Here is an 18,244-nt window from a genome sequence, read left to right on the forward strand (position 1 = left end):
ATACATACAACACTATAGCTATACATACCACACTAGCTATACATACCATACTTTATAATAATATGTAAAACACAGATATTGTACATAACTCAACTATTCATATAACTCTGATGTTATCCACACATGCATAATAAAGTTCTATGATAATAAGTTAATACTATAGCTATATATACACCACTTTAGCTATACATGCAACACTAGCTATACATGCAACACTATAGCTATACATACCATACTAGCTATACATACAACACTAGCTATACATATAATACTAGCTATAAATACAATACTAGCTATACATACAACACTATAGCTATACATACAATACCAGCTATACATACAATACTAGCTATACATACAATACTAGCTATACATACAACACTATAGCTATACATACAATACTAGCTATATATACAACACTATAGCTATACATATAATACTAGCTATAAATACAATACTAGCTATACATACAACACTATAGCTATACATACAATACCAGCTATACATACAATACTAGCTATACATACAATACTAGCTTTACATACAACACTATAGCTGTACATACAACACTATAGTTATACATACAACACTAAAATCATACATCTCAATATATAACTCTTTATAATCATATGTTAAACACAGATATTGTACATAACTCAACTATTCATATAACTCTGATGTTATCCACACATGCATAATAAAGTTCTATGATAATAAGTTAAACTTGCCTTAGCGTGTTCCTGTATTCAACCATTCCCTGTCTAATGTGACTATCGACCATGATTGTCAGCTTACATGTACCTGTATAAAGCGACCATGATTGTCAGCTTACATGTCTAGCTATACATACAACACTATAGCTATACATACAATACTAGCTTTACATACAACACTATAGCTGTACATACAACACTATAGTTATACATACAACACTAAAATCATACATCTCAATATGTAACTCTTTATAATCATATGTTAAACACAGATATTGTACATAACTCAACTATTCATATAACTCTCATGTTATCCACACATGCATAATAAAGTTCTATGATAATAAGTTAAACTTGCCTTAGCGTGTTACTGTATTCAACCATTCCCTGTCTAATGTGACTATTGACCATGATTGTCAGCTTACATGTTCCTGTATAAAGCGACCATGATTGTCAGCTTACATGTACCTGTATAAAGCGACCATAATAACTCCAGCTATACATTTCCAGATAAAAATGAAAAATTTGTACGGAAGCTGATTGACCTTGGTTACATTTTATTATTGCAGGAATTGATGCTGAGTTGACAGATTTGACGCTGCGCCCTGAAGCCGTTGTAAGACATCTTGTTATCACATTTATTGTAACAGTGTTTTTATGTGTACTGTCGGTTCCACTTACATCTCAGACTCATTTCTGGCTATGTGTCACCCGAGAGCAATGGGCCATTTTCAGCAATTTTTAGTCAACATCAAAATTAGAGGGGGTCATTCTATGTAAAATTAAAAGAAAATTGAGACATGGAGGGGTCAGTTTCAGTTTTGAGGGTTCAATGGCCCCCCTCCAAGATTATCCATGCAGTCTACAAACATTCAACAGAATTTCATAGTAAATACCTCCATTTCCTTACTGTTCCTCAGATGTACTGCGGAACCTCCTGTCACTGTAACCAAGTATACGCCATGTCAAATGTGCTGGAAATTAGGCCAGCTAGTGCCTGGGAAGTACTGGATAATAGATGTATCCTGGAAACGAGTGCAAACTAACTAAATATTCCTTGATATATATTTATCACATAATGTACTGTGTTATCCAGTGAATATACCCATGTCATACTTTTTTGCGTATAAACCCATGTAATATGACCTATCAGCCCTGTGATTGGTTGTTAGTTTCAATTGTTTCACTTGTGACGTCACGCTGACGCACTGGAGTCAAAATGGCGGCTTTTTACATTTCAAGGTTGCATGAAAATTGTCGTTTTACATGAATAAAAGCCACAAAACTTGATTATGTGATGAAAAGGATCTTGCACCCGTTTTCATTTCATATGAAATTTATGAAACTCGTCACAAATTTTTCATTTAAGCTCGCCTAAGGCTCGCTAAATTGAAAAATTCTAAGACTCGAAACTCATAATATCCTATATATATTGGAAATTATTTTTTTTTATGTATTCTTTTTCTATTAATCAAGACTGTTTCTAAGATAAATTAATGACAGATTGCTTTAAAAAAAAAAAAATCATAGATATTTCTCAGAATAAGGTAATTTGTTCTCCTAAATCTGTTTGTAATTTAATTAGTTGTGATTTTTCATATGTAAAAAAGTCTCTGTACACTGAAAACAGAATTTTTCAAAAAAACTAAGATCTGGAAAATTTCAAGAAATTGCTTGAATTATTTTGTACTGAACAATCTGTATGAACCCTCTTTAAGTTAGATCATATTTGGGCATGTTTATCTATTTTATAACTATTAAAATATCATCCAAATATCATTACATCATTACCTCACCCATTATATTATTTTGGATGATGTTGCTATCCATTTCCTCGTCAGATGTGATTTTGTTTTCCTAGGACAGCTTAGATAGAAAAGTGACGTAAGACCAATTCTGATGAATATTTATAGTATAATTGACGATCACAATTCCGTACACACAGTGAAATAGACAACTGATTGAATGTGACATTACAAAATCTTTTTACTAGGGTTGTTAATGGTTAGCCGGTTAACCGGTTTAACCTGATCGGAAGACTTTGATTATGTGTTACCAAAATCAGAAACCGAGTAGTCGGACATTTATTTACACCTGGGGGAGCCCCGTGTTTACCTTGTTTTGACAACCAATTATCTAATAATGAGACTGAAATAGGATTTTTCGGTAACGAAAATAATGTTCAGACTGATCTGTTCGGGTGTTGGCTTTGTTCTTGATAATTTACAAGAAAGATTGAAAAAGAGATGTCGACCACATTATAAATGTGAAATCCCAATGTTGTGTTTTTGTTTCAGGATGGGACTTAAAAATAATCTTAAAAATACACAATTGAATGATATCATGTGAAACATCAAAAAAAGGTGCAATAATGTTTGAATTAGTAAATTGTTGATCAAATCATATTTTCTCAAGAACAACATTATCACATTTGAGTTGGATTAGAAATAACCTGTATTTGTATTGTTTATTGATTGATTACACAACTGACCAATTAGCCAGTTACTCGGTCGGAGAATTAGTCCGGTTTGACTGAGCCCTACCTTTTACCATAGTTGTAAACTACCTTTATGAAATGTGACTTCTCCGATCTTTTGACTTCCTGTAGTTGGATGATAATGGTGATGTCTGCTGGTCTATAGTCTGTATCATATAGCATTTTGTATTAAAAGTGGTCCTGTACATTGTCAGAATGTGACATAGTTCTGTTCGTGGCTGCTTGGAGGACAAAATCTACAGGTGCACACACATTTTATAATCAAATATAGCAGGAAGGCTAACACAGAAAGCAGCGTTCCTGTGATCAAGTCATTTACTTATTACCTTTTCTGTGAGAACAAAATGCTCTTCATAGTGAAACCTTGATGAGTAATGTGCATATTAAATACGTTAAATGACATAAACAAAACCTAATGTATACACTCGTGCACATGAGCAAGTCAGGTAAAAAATGATGGCTATATATACATGTATAATGATAAACCTTGAATTCAACACACACCACCGCATGACCAATATAATTCGTTTTCCTTTTTAATTGCATTCTGTAAAATCTCCACATCCAGACTGACGCCTATCAAAGTCTTATCCCAGGGCCAATCAGCGAGTAACAAGTAGCAATTCAGAGGGAACAATTGATAACGATCCGGAAAAAATTTGCTGCACATTTTTACACGAAATGGAATCTAATGAAAATTTTGGAACAATGTCTATCAGCTTCTGGTCATCAGAGATGAATTATTTTGGACTTTTTATTGTTTGAGTGAGCCGATACCTCTAGGACTTTGATTTAAGTGTGGAGAAGTTGTGTTCAGTGGTCGGTAGAAATAATATTGATCTATTTGTGTACTTGTGAGAAACTGGCTTATCTGTTCATCCCCATGAATCACACTCCAGCATTCTCTACATGTATCGGGTTGTGTACACTTGGTGGTTTAAAGCACTTTGACTGGATTTATATCTAATTGGTGTGCTGTAATATAAGTGGGCGTTGGTTAAACTGTTGGAATCGTGTAGGTCTGTAGAATCGTGTAGGTCTGTAGAATCGTGTAGGTCTGTAGAATCATGTAGGTCTGTAGAATCGGGTAGGTCTGTAGAATCATGTGGGTCTGTAGAATCGGGTAGGTCTGTAGAATACTGTAGGTCTTTAGAATACTGTAGGTCTGTAGAATCGGGTAGGTCTGTAGAATCATGTGGGTCTGTAGAATCGGGTAGGTCTGTAGAATCGGGGAGGGCTGTAGAATCTTGTTGGTCTGTAGAAAGTCTGTAGAATCCTGTAGGTCTGTAGAATACTGTAGATCTGTAGAATCATGTAGGTCTGTAGAATCATGTAGGTCTGTAGAAGACTGTAGGTCTGTAGAATACTGTAGGCCTATAGAATCCTGTAGGTCTGTAGAATCGGGTAGGTCTGTAGAATACTGTAGGTCTTTAGAATACTGTAGGTCTGTAGAATCGGGGAGGTCTGTAGAATACTGTAGGTCTGTAGATTCATGTAGGTCTGTAGAATACTGTAGGGCTGTAGAATCCTGTAGGTCTGTAGAATACTGTGTGTGCTGTAATATAAGTGGGCGTTGGTTAAACTGTTGGAATCGTGTAGGTCTGTAGAAACGTGTAGGTCTGTAGAATCGTGTAGGGCTGTAGAATTCTTTAGGTCTGTAAATACTATAGGTCTGTAGAATACTGTAGGTCTGTAGAATACTGTAGGTCTATAGAAGCCTGTAGGTCTGTAGAATCGGGTAGGTCTGTAGAATCATGTGGGTCTGTAGAATCGGGTAGGTCTGTAGAATCGGGTAGGTCTGTAGAATCATGTGGGTCTGTAGAATCGGGTAGGTCTGTAGAATACTGTAGGTCTTTAGAATACTGTAGGTCTGTAGAATCGGGTAGGTCTGTAGAATCATGTGGGTCTGTAGAATCGGGTAGGTCTGTAGAATCGGGTAGGTCTGTAGAATCATGTGGGTCTGTAGAATCGGGTAGGTCTGTAGAATACTGTAGGTCTTTAGAATACTGTAGGTCTGTAGAATCGGGGAGGTCTGTAGAATACTGTAGGTCTGTAGAATCCTGTAGGGCTGTAGAATCCTGTAGGTCTGTAGAATACTGTAGATCTGTAGAATCATGTAGGTCTGTAGAATCGGGTAGGTCTGTAGAATCATGTGGGTCTGTAGAATCGGGTAGGTCTGTAGAATCATGTGGGTCTGTAGAATCGGGTAGGTCTGTAGAATCATGTGGGTCTGTAGAATCGGGTAGGTCTGTAGAATCATGTGGGTCTGTAGAATCGGGTAGGTCTGTAGAATCGGGTAGGTCTGTAGAATCGGGTAGGTCTGTAGAATCATGTGGGTCTGTAGAATCGGGTAGGTCTGTAGAATCGGGTAGGTCTGTAGAATCATGTGGGTCTGTAGAATCGGGTAGGTCTGTAGAATCGGGTAGGTCTGTAGAATCTTGTTGGTCTGTAGAAAGTCTGTAGAATCCTGTAGGTCTGTAGAATACTGTAGGTCTATAGAATCCTGTAGGTCTGTAGAATCGGGTAGGTCTGTAGAATCGGGTAGGTCTGTAGAATCTTGTTGGTCTGTAGAAAGTCTGTAGAATCCTGTAGGTCTGTAGAATACTGTAGGTCTGTAGAATCCTGTAGGTCTGTAGAATCCTGTAGGTCTGTAGAATACTGTAGGCCTATAGAATCCTGTAGGTCTGTAGAATCGGGTAGGTCTGTAGAATCGGGTAGGTCTGTAGAATCGGGTAGGTCTGTAGAATCATGTAGGTCTGTAGAATCATGTAGGTCTGTAGAATCGGGGAGGTCTGTAGAATCTTGTTGGTCTGTAGAAGGTCTGTAGAATCCTGTAGGTCTGTAGAAGGCCTGTAGAATCCTGTAGGTCTGTAGAAGTCTGTAGAATCCTGTAGGTCTGTAGAAGGTCTGTAGAAGGTCTGTAGAATCCTGTAGGTCTGTAGAAGGTCTGTAGAATCCTGTAGGTCTGTAGTAGGTCTGTAGAATCCTGTAGGTATGGAATAAACTTGGTTTACCAATTATGTTTATGTTTGACATGCTGGTAAGTCATATACATCCTATACATATCTGATATATCTGATATATATCTTATACCATATTTGTTGAAATAAGAGCCCCTCCCTCTTTTTTGGGAGGAATTGAAATTATATAATGTAGGCCCCTAATCCCAGGCCTGCATGGTCAGTGATTTATACTTTAAGAGACTAAGTCTATAGCTAAGTGATCATGGCTGGACCTCTCTTTCGAAGGGGATGAAACATGATTTCTAAACCTCCAGACACTCAGAAATGTTTATATAATGTCCTTCTGTGATAACAACTGTTGAAGTTCCACAACATTTTCTATTTCAACTCGCATGTTATTATCCTAATAAAGGCCCTATTTCATGCAGCCAATACAGCAAATACGGTACTGTAGTAGTGTAATTGCCTGAGAGGTTTAAATTCCTAATACAGTCTGTCATGTGTAGGTGATATGGAGGATATAGAAATTGTGCTAGAAGGTGTTGAATTTGGGCCCAGAACCAAGGCTTACTGAGGTTCTTGAAGCCCAAACTCTACACTGAAGGGTAGACCCCCATATATACATCATGACAAGACTCTACCCTAATTGTCACATCTTACCTCGGAGATAAATCCAAGTCAGTAATGGCAAATATATGCAACAAGAAAAAAAGGTGATCATGTACAAATTAAGAATTTCTGGAAAAAAGTATGCTTTATTGGTTGAGCTATATATATATAGGTACTTGAAAGTTAAAGTATTAACATTCACAGGAAATTTGCTAAATGCATGGTCTGACAGTATCATAGGAAATTAATTAACATGTCAAATGGCTCACATTGTCGATGGGCCGTTAAACAATACAAAAACAAAACACGTGACAACTAGGATTCACAAAAAGGTCATTACCACAATATCATATCGGTCACTGTAATGAACAATTTTGGCATGGTCAGCCAAGTTGCTTGCTGAATAAAGAAATCTTGGTAAGAGACATATGGTCTAGAGCTATAGCTAGCTAATAACCGCATTATCCTGAATTGTGAAGATGTTGTACATATCTGATAGACCCTTTAAAGATCAGGTATTTATATTTGGTGGTGATCAAGAGAAGATATGTCTCAAAACAAGGCAATATACCACGTAATACAATTGGTAATATTATCCTTATTATGTCACAAACAGAGTAACCCAAAGAAGGCTATGATAATTAGTTGCGGAAGACGATTTTGCCCTGTAATAATATAACTCCCAAGTGATTATGTCTTTTCTGCCTCAAATCAATTACAAGCTACATGGACCAGCAGGTCTGGCTAGAACACAGACGGAGGAATCCTATAGATTTTACGCTTATGCTATTCATAGTTTGTATTTTGTCACTGTTGGCGAAAACCTAGTTTACCGTAAAAGTCCCAGTAAGTGTCGCATGTTGTGCTGCTACTGTAGCTGAAATGAGGGTTTGTTCCCTTGTGTGAAATTATACAGATATTAATACAGTAGAAATTAATAAGCTGGACGATTCCCTTGTAAACGTGCAGTCATATTTCAATGGCACAGTGGCAAACCCAGAGACTAATCTGAGGGGGGAATTTTCTGAGGGGGATGGGGGTTCAGAGGTTCTAAAAGTGAAAGACATGGGTTTTTGAAGAAGTTTCCAGACTGGAGGAGGGACCAGTGTCCTGGAACCCAAGAAAACCCCTCTTACCCACTAGAGGAACAGCATTTACAGATAATATGTGTATTCGTTATTTTGTTTCTGCAAATGTCCCTACCCAGTCTGTCCATATATATGATAATGCAATTTATTTCAATCTGTTAACCAGTATTAACATTGATATTATCCCAGTATCAGATTAAAGCAAGTTAATTCCTGGAGAACCTGCGTTCAGACCAAGACAATTTTTAAAACTCTCCATTGCTGTAATAATAATAATAATAATATACAGCATTTATATAGCGCCCTATGTAATTTGTAAAATTACTCTAAGGCGCTTTACAACATATGGATAATAGTAATGGTTATAATTGTGAAAACAAACAACAAAGGCTTGCAATCACTTTCATACATTTAACAAGCAATGTGCACATAATTGAACAAATAAAAGGGTGGTATTTACATGACGTCTTTGCAAAGATTCTAAAATGCAGACGTGAAGAGGTGAGTTTTTATGTCCCTCTTGAACTTGGTCAGGGTACTCGACTTCCTAATAGCAGATGGTAAGCTATTCCACAACGTAGCCGAACCCCTCCCAAAGCATCTGTTACCGTAGGTCACAGTACGAGATTTTGGGACATACAAGAAGTATTGAAAGATCGCTTGCAATAACTGAATCAGGCACTTAACTTTGTACCCTTCCCCATGATGGTCTCTGAATTCAGGTTTTGAGCGTATTTTGTATGCTGTATATAAAATTCCACACTGGAATATGAATAATTTAATTCAGTTTTATTATCACACAATAATCTGACCTAGATATACATGTATCAACCAATTAGGTAAGTGGTTTCGGCCGACGAGTTGTTTGTCGAGCCGCTTCATCTTGTTGTGAAGTGTGATTTGATGGTTGTGAATTTGTTGGACATCGGTCAGATGGACAGATGACCGATGGTTTAGTGATCAGAGAGATGAAGTGGACAGGAAGGACGTTCATTGTCAGCCCTGATAGAGATAATCGACCACTTCATTAATCCTTTATCCATAAAGATATAAGCTTTCATTGTTATACATATTGATTAGTACTCTATATAGTGTGGGTCAAGGTCGTTCACTCAGATATCGTATTTAGATCAAGGTCATCGTGCAGTAGAATATCCAAGGTTATTATATCTAGGATGATCGCGTGGCACATTGGAATGCCCAACTCAGTTATTTCACTGGAATCGGGGTGTCCGTCTATTCATTTGTTCATTATCGTATCAGATATCGTATTTAGATCAAGGTCATCGTGCAGTAGAATATCCAAGGTTATTATATCTAGGATGATCGCGTGGCACATTGTATTGCCCGATGCAGTTATTTCACTGGAACCGGGGTGTCCGTCTATTCATTTGTCCATCTGGTGACAGAAATTTGTCCATTTTAGGAATTAGGAAAGAAAGCCAATAGCAGGGCTCTACATTTGTATAAAGACACCCTAAACGGAGAACATAACAAAAAAGAAAAGGATCTTGGAATTATAACTGACCATATAACCTTAATTTCAACGAACATATTCATGATGCGGTCAACAAAGCAAAGAGAATAATGAGAACCAATCGAAGAAGTTATACATATTTAGATAATACAACATTCTGTCTTTTATATAAAGCACTTGTAAGGCCACATCTGGACTATGCGGCCTGCGTATGGAATCCATATTTACAAACATAAATAAATGAAATCGAAAATGTACAGAGAAGAGCAACGAAACATTTTATACCTGGAATGAAAGATCTACCAGTTGAGCTATGAAAACAGGCGGAGGATACTGAAATTACCCACACTGAAACATAGAAGGTTGAGAGGAACGAGATATGATCCAAATATATAAATTAACACATGGAGGATAGGATCGAGTTGGGGGCAACCTGAATGCTTTTTTAACCACGAGATAGATAATAATGAACTTATTCATATTCGGGACGTCATCATATAAACTGATGTTAACTTTTGTGATCCGTATATAGGCATTATGCCTGCGTCGGGCATTATTATTTAGTATTATTTTATGGACTGCAGGTTACATTCTACAAAGACTTTTATAAAACTTGGAAGATGTGATAATTCCCTAGGAAGATCAATCAGCTTGTGATTAATATTTGTGATTTGGACAACTTTGTTGAGAGTTATAATGCCCCTCTTTCGATATCTATTGAATTTTGTTTAAGTTTGTGTTACCTGCCATTTTGACCAATATCTAATGAACTTTGCTACATATGGTCACTATTTAAGGTAAAAGCAAATTATGGTGCAAATCAGTCTATAAATGAATTTAAGCCAGCTATTATTGCAATGCTGAAACTTTTGACCAGTTATAATAAAGGTTGTGTAGCATAACTGTGTTAATAACATATTTAGTCGATACAAGTGCTTCTTTTCCAAAAGAAGCCTTGATGAAAATTTTGGGTAACTAAATATATATTAAAGACAGCCAACTACGACAGCCTGTGAAAACGGAATCTGTGACAGTAATAAAGTAATTTGGTCTACTGGCTATAGCTAAATATTACAGCCATTGTGCAATTTTCAGTGAAAATGTTTTTCTTCTGCCTAAAAAGCTCTTGTCGATCATAGCCCAGGTGGATTAGTAAGTGTGTGCTAATTATAAGGTTGCTGTGCTGTTACATCAAGTGAGATTGGCATCATTAAGTAAATATACATTGTGGCTTATCACTGACAAGTTGAAATAATATTTGCTGTTTATATTGACTTTATCTAAATATAATTATATCAATAAGCTTGCTCTGTTTATTTGTGTTTGAAAAGCCTTCGGATTTTTAGGTCACCTGAGACAAAGTCTCAAGTGACCTATTGCGATCGCCTTTTGTCCGTCAGCTTCCGGCATCCGTCCGTAAACAATTTACATTTTCGACTTCTTCTCCAAAACCCCTGAACCAATTTCATTGAAATTTTGCAGAAACCTTCCATGGCCAAAGGTCAACAAAAATAGTGGCCAATTTGGTCCCCAGCCCCCAGGGGCCCGAGGGGCATGGCCAAAAAGTGTCAAATTGACTAAAATTTCAAAAATCTTCTTTTCAAGACCCAGATATTGTAGAATCAAATACTCTTCATAGATGGAAGGGTCTTAGGGTGCTTTACCAGGGGGGGGGGGCAAAATTCATTATGGGTTATAATGGCTAATGATAATTTTAATATTACATGTTAATAACTTGATTGGAATTATAACCCTGAGTTGACAGTTTGATACTTTGAATATTTTGAGCCAGCCCTACCCCCAAGGGCTGTAGGGCTGGGCCCAAAGGAGTCGGTGTGCTAAAATTTCTTCATTTCCTTGTTTAGAATCAGAGGTGCTAGTTTCAAATACTTTTTAGTCTTAAATCTGTATTTCTGTTCGTGTTAAAAAGAAAACCAACTCTCTGTATATATGTATCAGGTGACCGTTAAGGCCCATGGGCCTCTGGTTTATTTGCTGATAAATAACTAAAGTTTGATCTAAGATTATCTGCTTATTAAATCCATGCCCTTGATCTTAACGATCTGATAATCTATGCCCTTGGTTTTAAAGATCTGCTTATCTATACCCTTGCTCTAAAAGATCTCATCTATGCCTTTGATCTTAAAGATCGGCTAATCTAATACCCTTGATCCAAAAGATCTCATCTATGCCTTTGATCCTAAAGATCTGCTAATCTATGCCCTTGATCTAAAAGATCTCATCTATGCCTTTGATCTTAAAGATCTGCTAATCTAATACCCTTGATCTAAAAGATCTCATCTATGCCTTTGATCTTAAAGATCTGCTAATCTATGCCCTTGATCTAAAAGATCTGCTATAATTTATGTCCTTGATCTTAAAGATCTGCTATAATCCATAACCTTGATCTTAAAGATCTGCTAATCTATACCGTTGATCTAAAGGTCTGCTTATCTATACCCTTGATCTAAAATGTCTGCTAATCCATATCCTTGATCTTAAAGATCTGCTAATCCATACTCTTGATATAAAAGATCTGCTAATATATACCCTTGATCTTAAAGATCTGCTAATCTATACCATTGATCTAAATGTCTGCTTATCTATACCCTTGATCTTAAAGATCTGCTAATCCATATCCTTGATCTAAAAGATCTGCAAATCTATACCCTTGATCTGAAAGATCTGCTAATCCATACTCTTGATCTAAAAGATCTGCTAATCTATACCCTTGATCTTAAAGATCTGCTAATCTATACTCTTGACCTAAAATATCTGCTAATCCATGTCTTTGATCTGAAAGATCTACTATTCCATGACTTTGATCTAAGATTTTCTGATGTAAAATTTTGTTGATCACAAAGGATTTATATGTTTTAACTCTTCCTCTGTATTGATGTAACATTATATCAGACCAGTATATAAGGGTCTTACTGCTGTAGTACTGTTGAAGCATGGATCTAGAACCTGCATATGTACCAGTAACATTCCAACTAACCTTTGGCAACACCACAATCCCTCTGGGAACTCGAAATAAGGAAGTTTTTGGATATACATGATTTGGAAATTATATTCATTGATTTTTCATCTTTTTTTTTGTGGCTGAAGTTCAGTTCTGGAAAAACAATATACAAGATCTTGATAAGATAAAAACAAAAGTTGGATCGGACGATTAGTAAATCATAGTTTCTAACTGAATTCAAATTGTAAAAATTGATATCATAACATTCCCCAATGGCTTTTGCATAATTACTTGTGTCATCATGGCACCCGTTCATAAGATTGCCAAATTATTTGTGTAACTTGCTGTGTCCATATGTGTTCAAACTGGCCGAAGCCTGTCTTCCACACTTGTATAAATGGTTGCCATGCTGTCACTATGGAAGTGAGACTGTATTTGCTGTGAGATTTTTGCGAGATGTTGCTGCTGCTGAACTTCCTGTTCAAAATGGATGCTGATTGGTCGTGTTTCAGTGGAAAATGACGACGTTGTGCGAGATTTTCTCAAGACAATCGTGACCTGACCAATGTGATCACTGAAAGAAAATGGCAGACAGCTCAAACCGAAGTGGTGATGAAAGTTTTTACAGTCAATTTAGTTGATATTTATGTGAGGTTAGTGACAGAAAAAAAAGAAAAAAAATTACAAGAACTTCCTGGAAAATGGATTGTCAGAGTTTGAACAGATGGATCTATTGGATGATTAAGTGAGCAATGATGAAAGTGATCATGTTTTGGATTAATTGCACTTGAAACATTTGTGCAATCTTTCAAAGGATGACTCATGTAACTTAATGGATACATTAAATGGCCTAATTTTGAGTTGGAAAATGGTGCTACAGACCGACTGGCTTTATATATTGCCCACGTAAGTTAATCTATGAAGGGCACAAAGTCATTTGGTCAAAATAAGATTGTATTGGCAGGTCAGTGAGGTAAACAACCTTTTTACAGGTTTTAATTAAGTGCACCTATCTTCTGTTTCCCCCGAAAATGGTGGGAGTGTTCTTATTAGGTTGAATACGGTAATAGATGCTTGGTACGGGGTTAGGGTTGTAAAGGTTTAAGGAGTTGTCCACTCCGTCATTGTAAAATGTTAACGATAGCTCTGACTCGGTCTTTTTGTTTTCTGAAGAAAGACTAATTAGGCATTCACGTGTTTGTGATTAGCATACTTAAGCCTCACAACCTACAAGCATCAGAGTTGAATGGTGGCATAAAGTCAGTTGTATTAGTGTGCTGTTTAAAGCTGCTTTCAGTAAAGCTGATATTTCTTAGAAGATTCCAGGATTTTAATAACGGCATGCTGATATGCATATACATTATAACCTTAAATTGGTGGTCGGGTGGTGCAGTGGATAGCGCAGTTGCCTTTCACCAAGGCGGCCGGGGTTTGATTCCCCGATCGGACGTGAAAAGGTTGTGGTCACCTGCCCGCCCACGTGGGTTTTCTCCAGGTACTCCGGTTTCCTCCCACACTAAGACCCCCCACGCACTAACATCCAGGCCAACAAGACTGATTAATATAAGTTGAAATAACTTGTTTCATAATTGTTGTTAAATAAATAAAGTTTATATTTGTAACCTTAAATTATACTGTGGTACCTCGTATCAGTTAGTCAGACTCAAGATGATGTACTTACATTGTAATACCATAGCTGGATCTTTAAATAATATGAGACTGACATTTAATACATGGCAAAACATATATGGAAATATGCATTGGATATTTGCTATGTAGTTTAGGAGCTGCACAAGTGATTAAAGCAGAAAGAATTACCAATTTACCTTCATCTGGAAAAATTAGAAATTTTATTCAAGAATATTTACCATAGCTTGGGAACTGTCTTATTTAATATAACTATGTATTTTGGAGGACAACACTGTCAGATTTTATGTGTCAATCCATATAATTCACCAGCACTTGGAGGTCAAACAGATCACAATCGGCTCTCCTCTTGATTGATAGTAGAACCACTATTGATTGCAAGCTTTTGTATGACCAAGATCAATAAGATTCAGGACATTGAATCTGTTTGAAAGGATGCACATGCATATACACATGTTTATAATATGTGTCCTAGAACTTTCAGGCTAATTGCACATAAGAGGATGATGTGAGCAAGATAGATTAAATTCTATAATCCAGCTACTTAAAATCTATATATTAAATTCCCTTTCAAAACCTAAGATTTCGGAAATTTATGCATTTGCGGATTTAAAAAAACAAAAATTGTTAATCTTTATTGATGGGATGATATGTTACTTTCCAGATTAATACTTTTGTATATTGTGTAATAAAATCTTTGATAAGTAAATGCAAAAAAAAAAAAATGTTTCATGCAATCCTGGTTGAATCTGAGGATGTACGTACTTCATGTTCATGCTGTGTGCAGAATGGTTTACAGAAAGACTATTGCATTCTTTGAAATTTCATTTTTTTTCTGATTTCAAAAATGTCTGATATCTATATTGACGTTGGCTTTAATTGCTTCCATTATTGCTTGCTTGTCCTTGTCTATCCTTTGTTCTCAGCTGTCAGGTGATCGTGTCTGTTATCATGTGGTAACTGAGTGTGTATCAGGTCACATGTGATCAATGTCACACACACGATCAATTCTCCAGTCACATGATCAATTTTCCACTGTCACATGGGTGTCAACCTGTGAAACCTCCAATGAGGGAGATCTCCCTCATTCCACATTTCCAATGAGGGAGACTAAGTGCGTGAAATGTGACCGAAACTGCTCTGCTCAATTTATCTTTCCCTTTTTATGTATCAAAATAACTCAAAAAAACATTTATTTTGATTCAGACACACCTCAGTTATAGTGATCATTACACACACCTTGCAGTAACTTGGAGATCATTAGACTTTTGATTTATAGTTTATGTGAGTTTGGACTTGAATGAGGGAGTTTCAAGGGAGATTGGTAATTTTTAGTCAAAATGAGGGAGTCCCTCCTAATTAGGGAGGGTTGACAGCTATGGGAGGGAGTCTCCCTCCTAATTAGGGAGGGTGTACAGCTATTGGAGGGAGTCCCTCCTAATTAGGGAGGGTTGACAACTATGGGAGGGAGTCCTCCTAATTAGGGAGGATTGACAGCTATGGGAGGGAGTCCCTCCTAATTAGGGAAGGTTGACAGCTATGGGAGGGAGTCTCCCTACTAATGAGGGAGGGTTGACAGCTATGGGAGGGAGTCCCTCCTAATTAGGGAGGGTGACAGCATAGCCACTGTCACATGATTTCATCCTCATATGTAGTCACACAATTTTTTCTTCACTGTCACAGAACAAAATTAAGTCTTACAGGAACTTGAAAATAAAAAAACTTTTTAAAAAGGATTAATTTCAATGATTTCTTTATGGGGTCATGTTGATTGTTTATGTGTTGTTTTGATTGATAATGATATGCGATTCCAGAATAATAAATTATTTCATTCTGTTTGACAGGTTGAGCTCCTTACCACCCAAGTAAGTACAAATGTTGATTATTGCTATGTCATATGCTTCTATGTGTTAATCTTGTTGTAAAGTTTGTTTTTGAAATAAAAATTGTCTGATTTCATTTAATTTATGTTCTTTGAATCTTATATACATGCAGTAAATAATTGCGAATTATTTTTCAACATTTGATCAGTATGTTATAACCCGTAATTTTCACTGAATTCATGTGAACACAGTATCCTCATGATCACCTTAGAATGATTTATAGATACGGTGGCTGAGCGTTGATGTCCAGGTGTTCATCACTTGTTAGTTCGAAAGTCTTAGTCTAGTAGAACACTTACTATTGTTTTTTCAACAATATTTGAAGTAAGTTTGAGGTAGAGGTATACAAATTGCACTATCTAATAGCATTTTGTGATGAGTTGCTAATGGTGACGTAATTCTATGTGCACAGCTTGGACAAGAGGTGCCGCTGGAAGTGAAAGCTGGCCATGTTGGTGAGTAGGCTTTTTGTTGTGTGAATGCATCATGTTGATGAGGCTTATGTCCACAGCTGGGTAAGAAAGAGATATCGGTTTGAATATACAATTCTACAACATGACTACATTTCTACAGTATGACTGTATTATTACAGCATGACTACATTTCTACAGTATGGCTGTCTTATTACAGCATGACTACATTTATACAATATGGCTGTATTATTACAGCAGGACTACATTTCTACAGTATGAATGTATTATTACAGCATGACTACAGTTCTACAGTATGACTGTATTATGGACAGTATGACTACATATCTACAGTATGGCTGTATTATTTCAGCATGACTACATTTCTACAGAATGGATGTATTATTACAACATGACTAAATTTCTACAGTATGGCTGTATTAGTACAGCATGACTACATTTCTACAGTATAGCTGTATTATTACAGCATGAACACATTTCTCCAGTATGACTTATTACAGCATGACTACATTTCTACAGAATGGCTGTATAATTACAACATGACTACATTTCCACAGAATGGCTGTATTATTACAACGTGACTACATTTCTACAGAATGGCTGTATTATTGCAACATGACTACATTTCTACAAAATGGCTGTATTATTACAACATGAGTACATTTCTACAGTATGGCTGGATTATTACAGCATGACTACATTTATACAGTATGGCTGTATTATTAGAGCAGGACTACATTTCTACAGTATGAATGTATTATTACAGCATGACTACAGTTCTACAGTATGACTGTATTATGGACAGTATGACTACATATCTACAGTATGGCTGTATTATTTCAGCATGACTACATTTCTACAGAATGGCTGTATAATTACAACATGACTACATTTCCACAGAATGGCTGTATTATTACAACGTGACTACATTTCTACAGAATGGCAGTATTATTACAACATGACTACGTTTCTACAGTATGGCTGTATTATTACAGCATTACTACATTTCTACAGTATGGCCGTATTATTACAGCATGACTACAGTTCTACAGTATGACTGTATTATGTACAGCATGTCTAAATATCTACAGTATGGCTGTATTATTAGCTCACCTGGTCCAAAGGACCATGGTGAGCTTATGCCATATCGTGGCGTCCGTCGTCCGTCCGTCCGTCCGTCCGTCAACAATTTCTTTAAACGACTTCTTCTTCTTAACCACTGATTGGAATTTAACTAAATTTGACTGGAAGCATCCCTATGAGGTGGGAATTCAAAATTGTACAAATGGCGGGGCTGACCTCCCAGGGGGCCGAGGGGCAGGGCGAAAAAGGGGCAATTTGGCTAAACTGCTTTAAGCGACTTCTTCTCTGGAACTAAGTGATGGATATCAACCATATTAGACTGGAAGCATCCCTAGGTGGTGGGGATTAAAAATTGTACAAATGGTGGGGCTGACCTCCCAGGGGGCCGAGGGGCAGGGCAAAAAAGGGGCAATTTGGCTAAACTGCTTTAAGCGACTTCTTCTCTGGAACTAAGTGATGGATATGAACCATATTAGACTGGAAGCATCCCTAGGTTGTGAAGATTCAAAATTGTACAAATGGTGGGGCTGACCCCCCAGGGGACTGAGGGGCGGGGCCAAAAAGGGGTTATTTGGCTATATTTCTACAAACAACTTCTTCTGTAGAACTATGGGCTTGATATCAATCATATTTAATCAAAAGCATATATGGGATGCAGGGATTCAAAATTGTACAAATGGTGGGGCTGACCTCCCAGGGGGCTGAGGGGCGGAACCAAAAAGGGTTATTTGGCTATATTGCTTTAAGCGACTTCTTTTCTGGAACTAAGTGATGGATATCAACCATATTAGACTGGAAGCATCCCTAGGTGGTGGGGATTCAAAATTGTACAAATGGTGGGGCTGACCCCCAGAGGGCTGAGGGCGGGGCCAAAAGGGGGCAATTTGGCTA

General features: G+C 37.0%; 2 protein-coding genes across 3 annotated transcripts in view; one reads left to right on the plus strand and one right to left on the minus strand.

The window, feature by feature from the left end:
* Positions 1–3,526, minus strand: part of LOC110453182 (citrate lyase subunit beta-like protein, mitochondrial) — a 31,709-nt gene extending 28,183 nt beyond the window's left edge. Inside the window, exon 1 of one of the 2 annotated variants that reach the window (XM_021502060.1) lies at positions 3,280–3,526. The gene's annotated coding sequence lies outside the window, so the exon portion shown is untranslated. Of the gene's footprint in view, positions 1–1,609; positions 1,839–3,279 lie in introns of those variants that run through there. The other variant, XM_021502054.1, reaches the window with a different exon arrangement.
* Positions 1–18,244, plus strand: part of LOC110453134 (vacuolar protein sorting-associated protein 13A-like) — a gene marked incomplete at its 3' end in the record, with an annotated part of 105,976 nt that overhangs the window by 13,213 nt on the left and 74,519 nt on the right. The window contains exons 3-5 of the mRNA XM_021501984.1: positions 1,283–1,329; positions 15,801–15,821; positions 16,252–16,294. Coding sequence (XP_021357659.1) covers positions 1,283–1,329; positions 15,801–15,821; positions 16,252–16,294 — 111 coding nt within the window. The remainder of the gene's footprint in view (positions 1–1,282; positions 1,330–15,800; positions 15,822–16,251; positions 16,295–18,244) is intronic.

This window comes from Mizuhopecten yessoensis, unplaced genomic scaffold, assembly GCF_002113885.1.
Source record: "Mizuhopecten yessoensis strain PY_sf001 unplaced genomic scaffold, ASM211388v2 scaffold827, whole genome shotgun sequence".
Taxonomy (NCBI): Eukaryota; Metazoa; Mollusca; class Bivalvia; order Pectinida; family Pectinidae; genus Mizuhopecten; species Mizuhopecten yessoensis.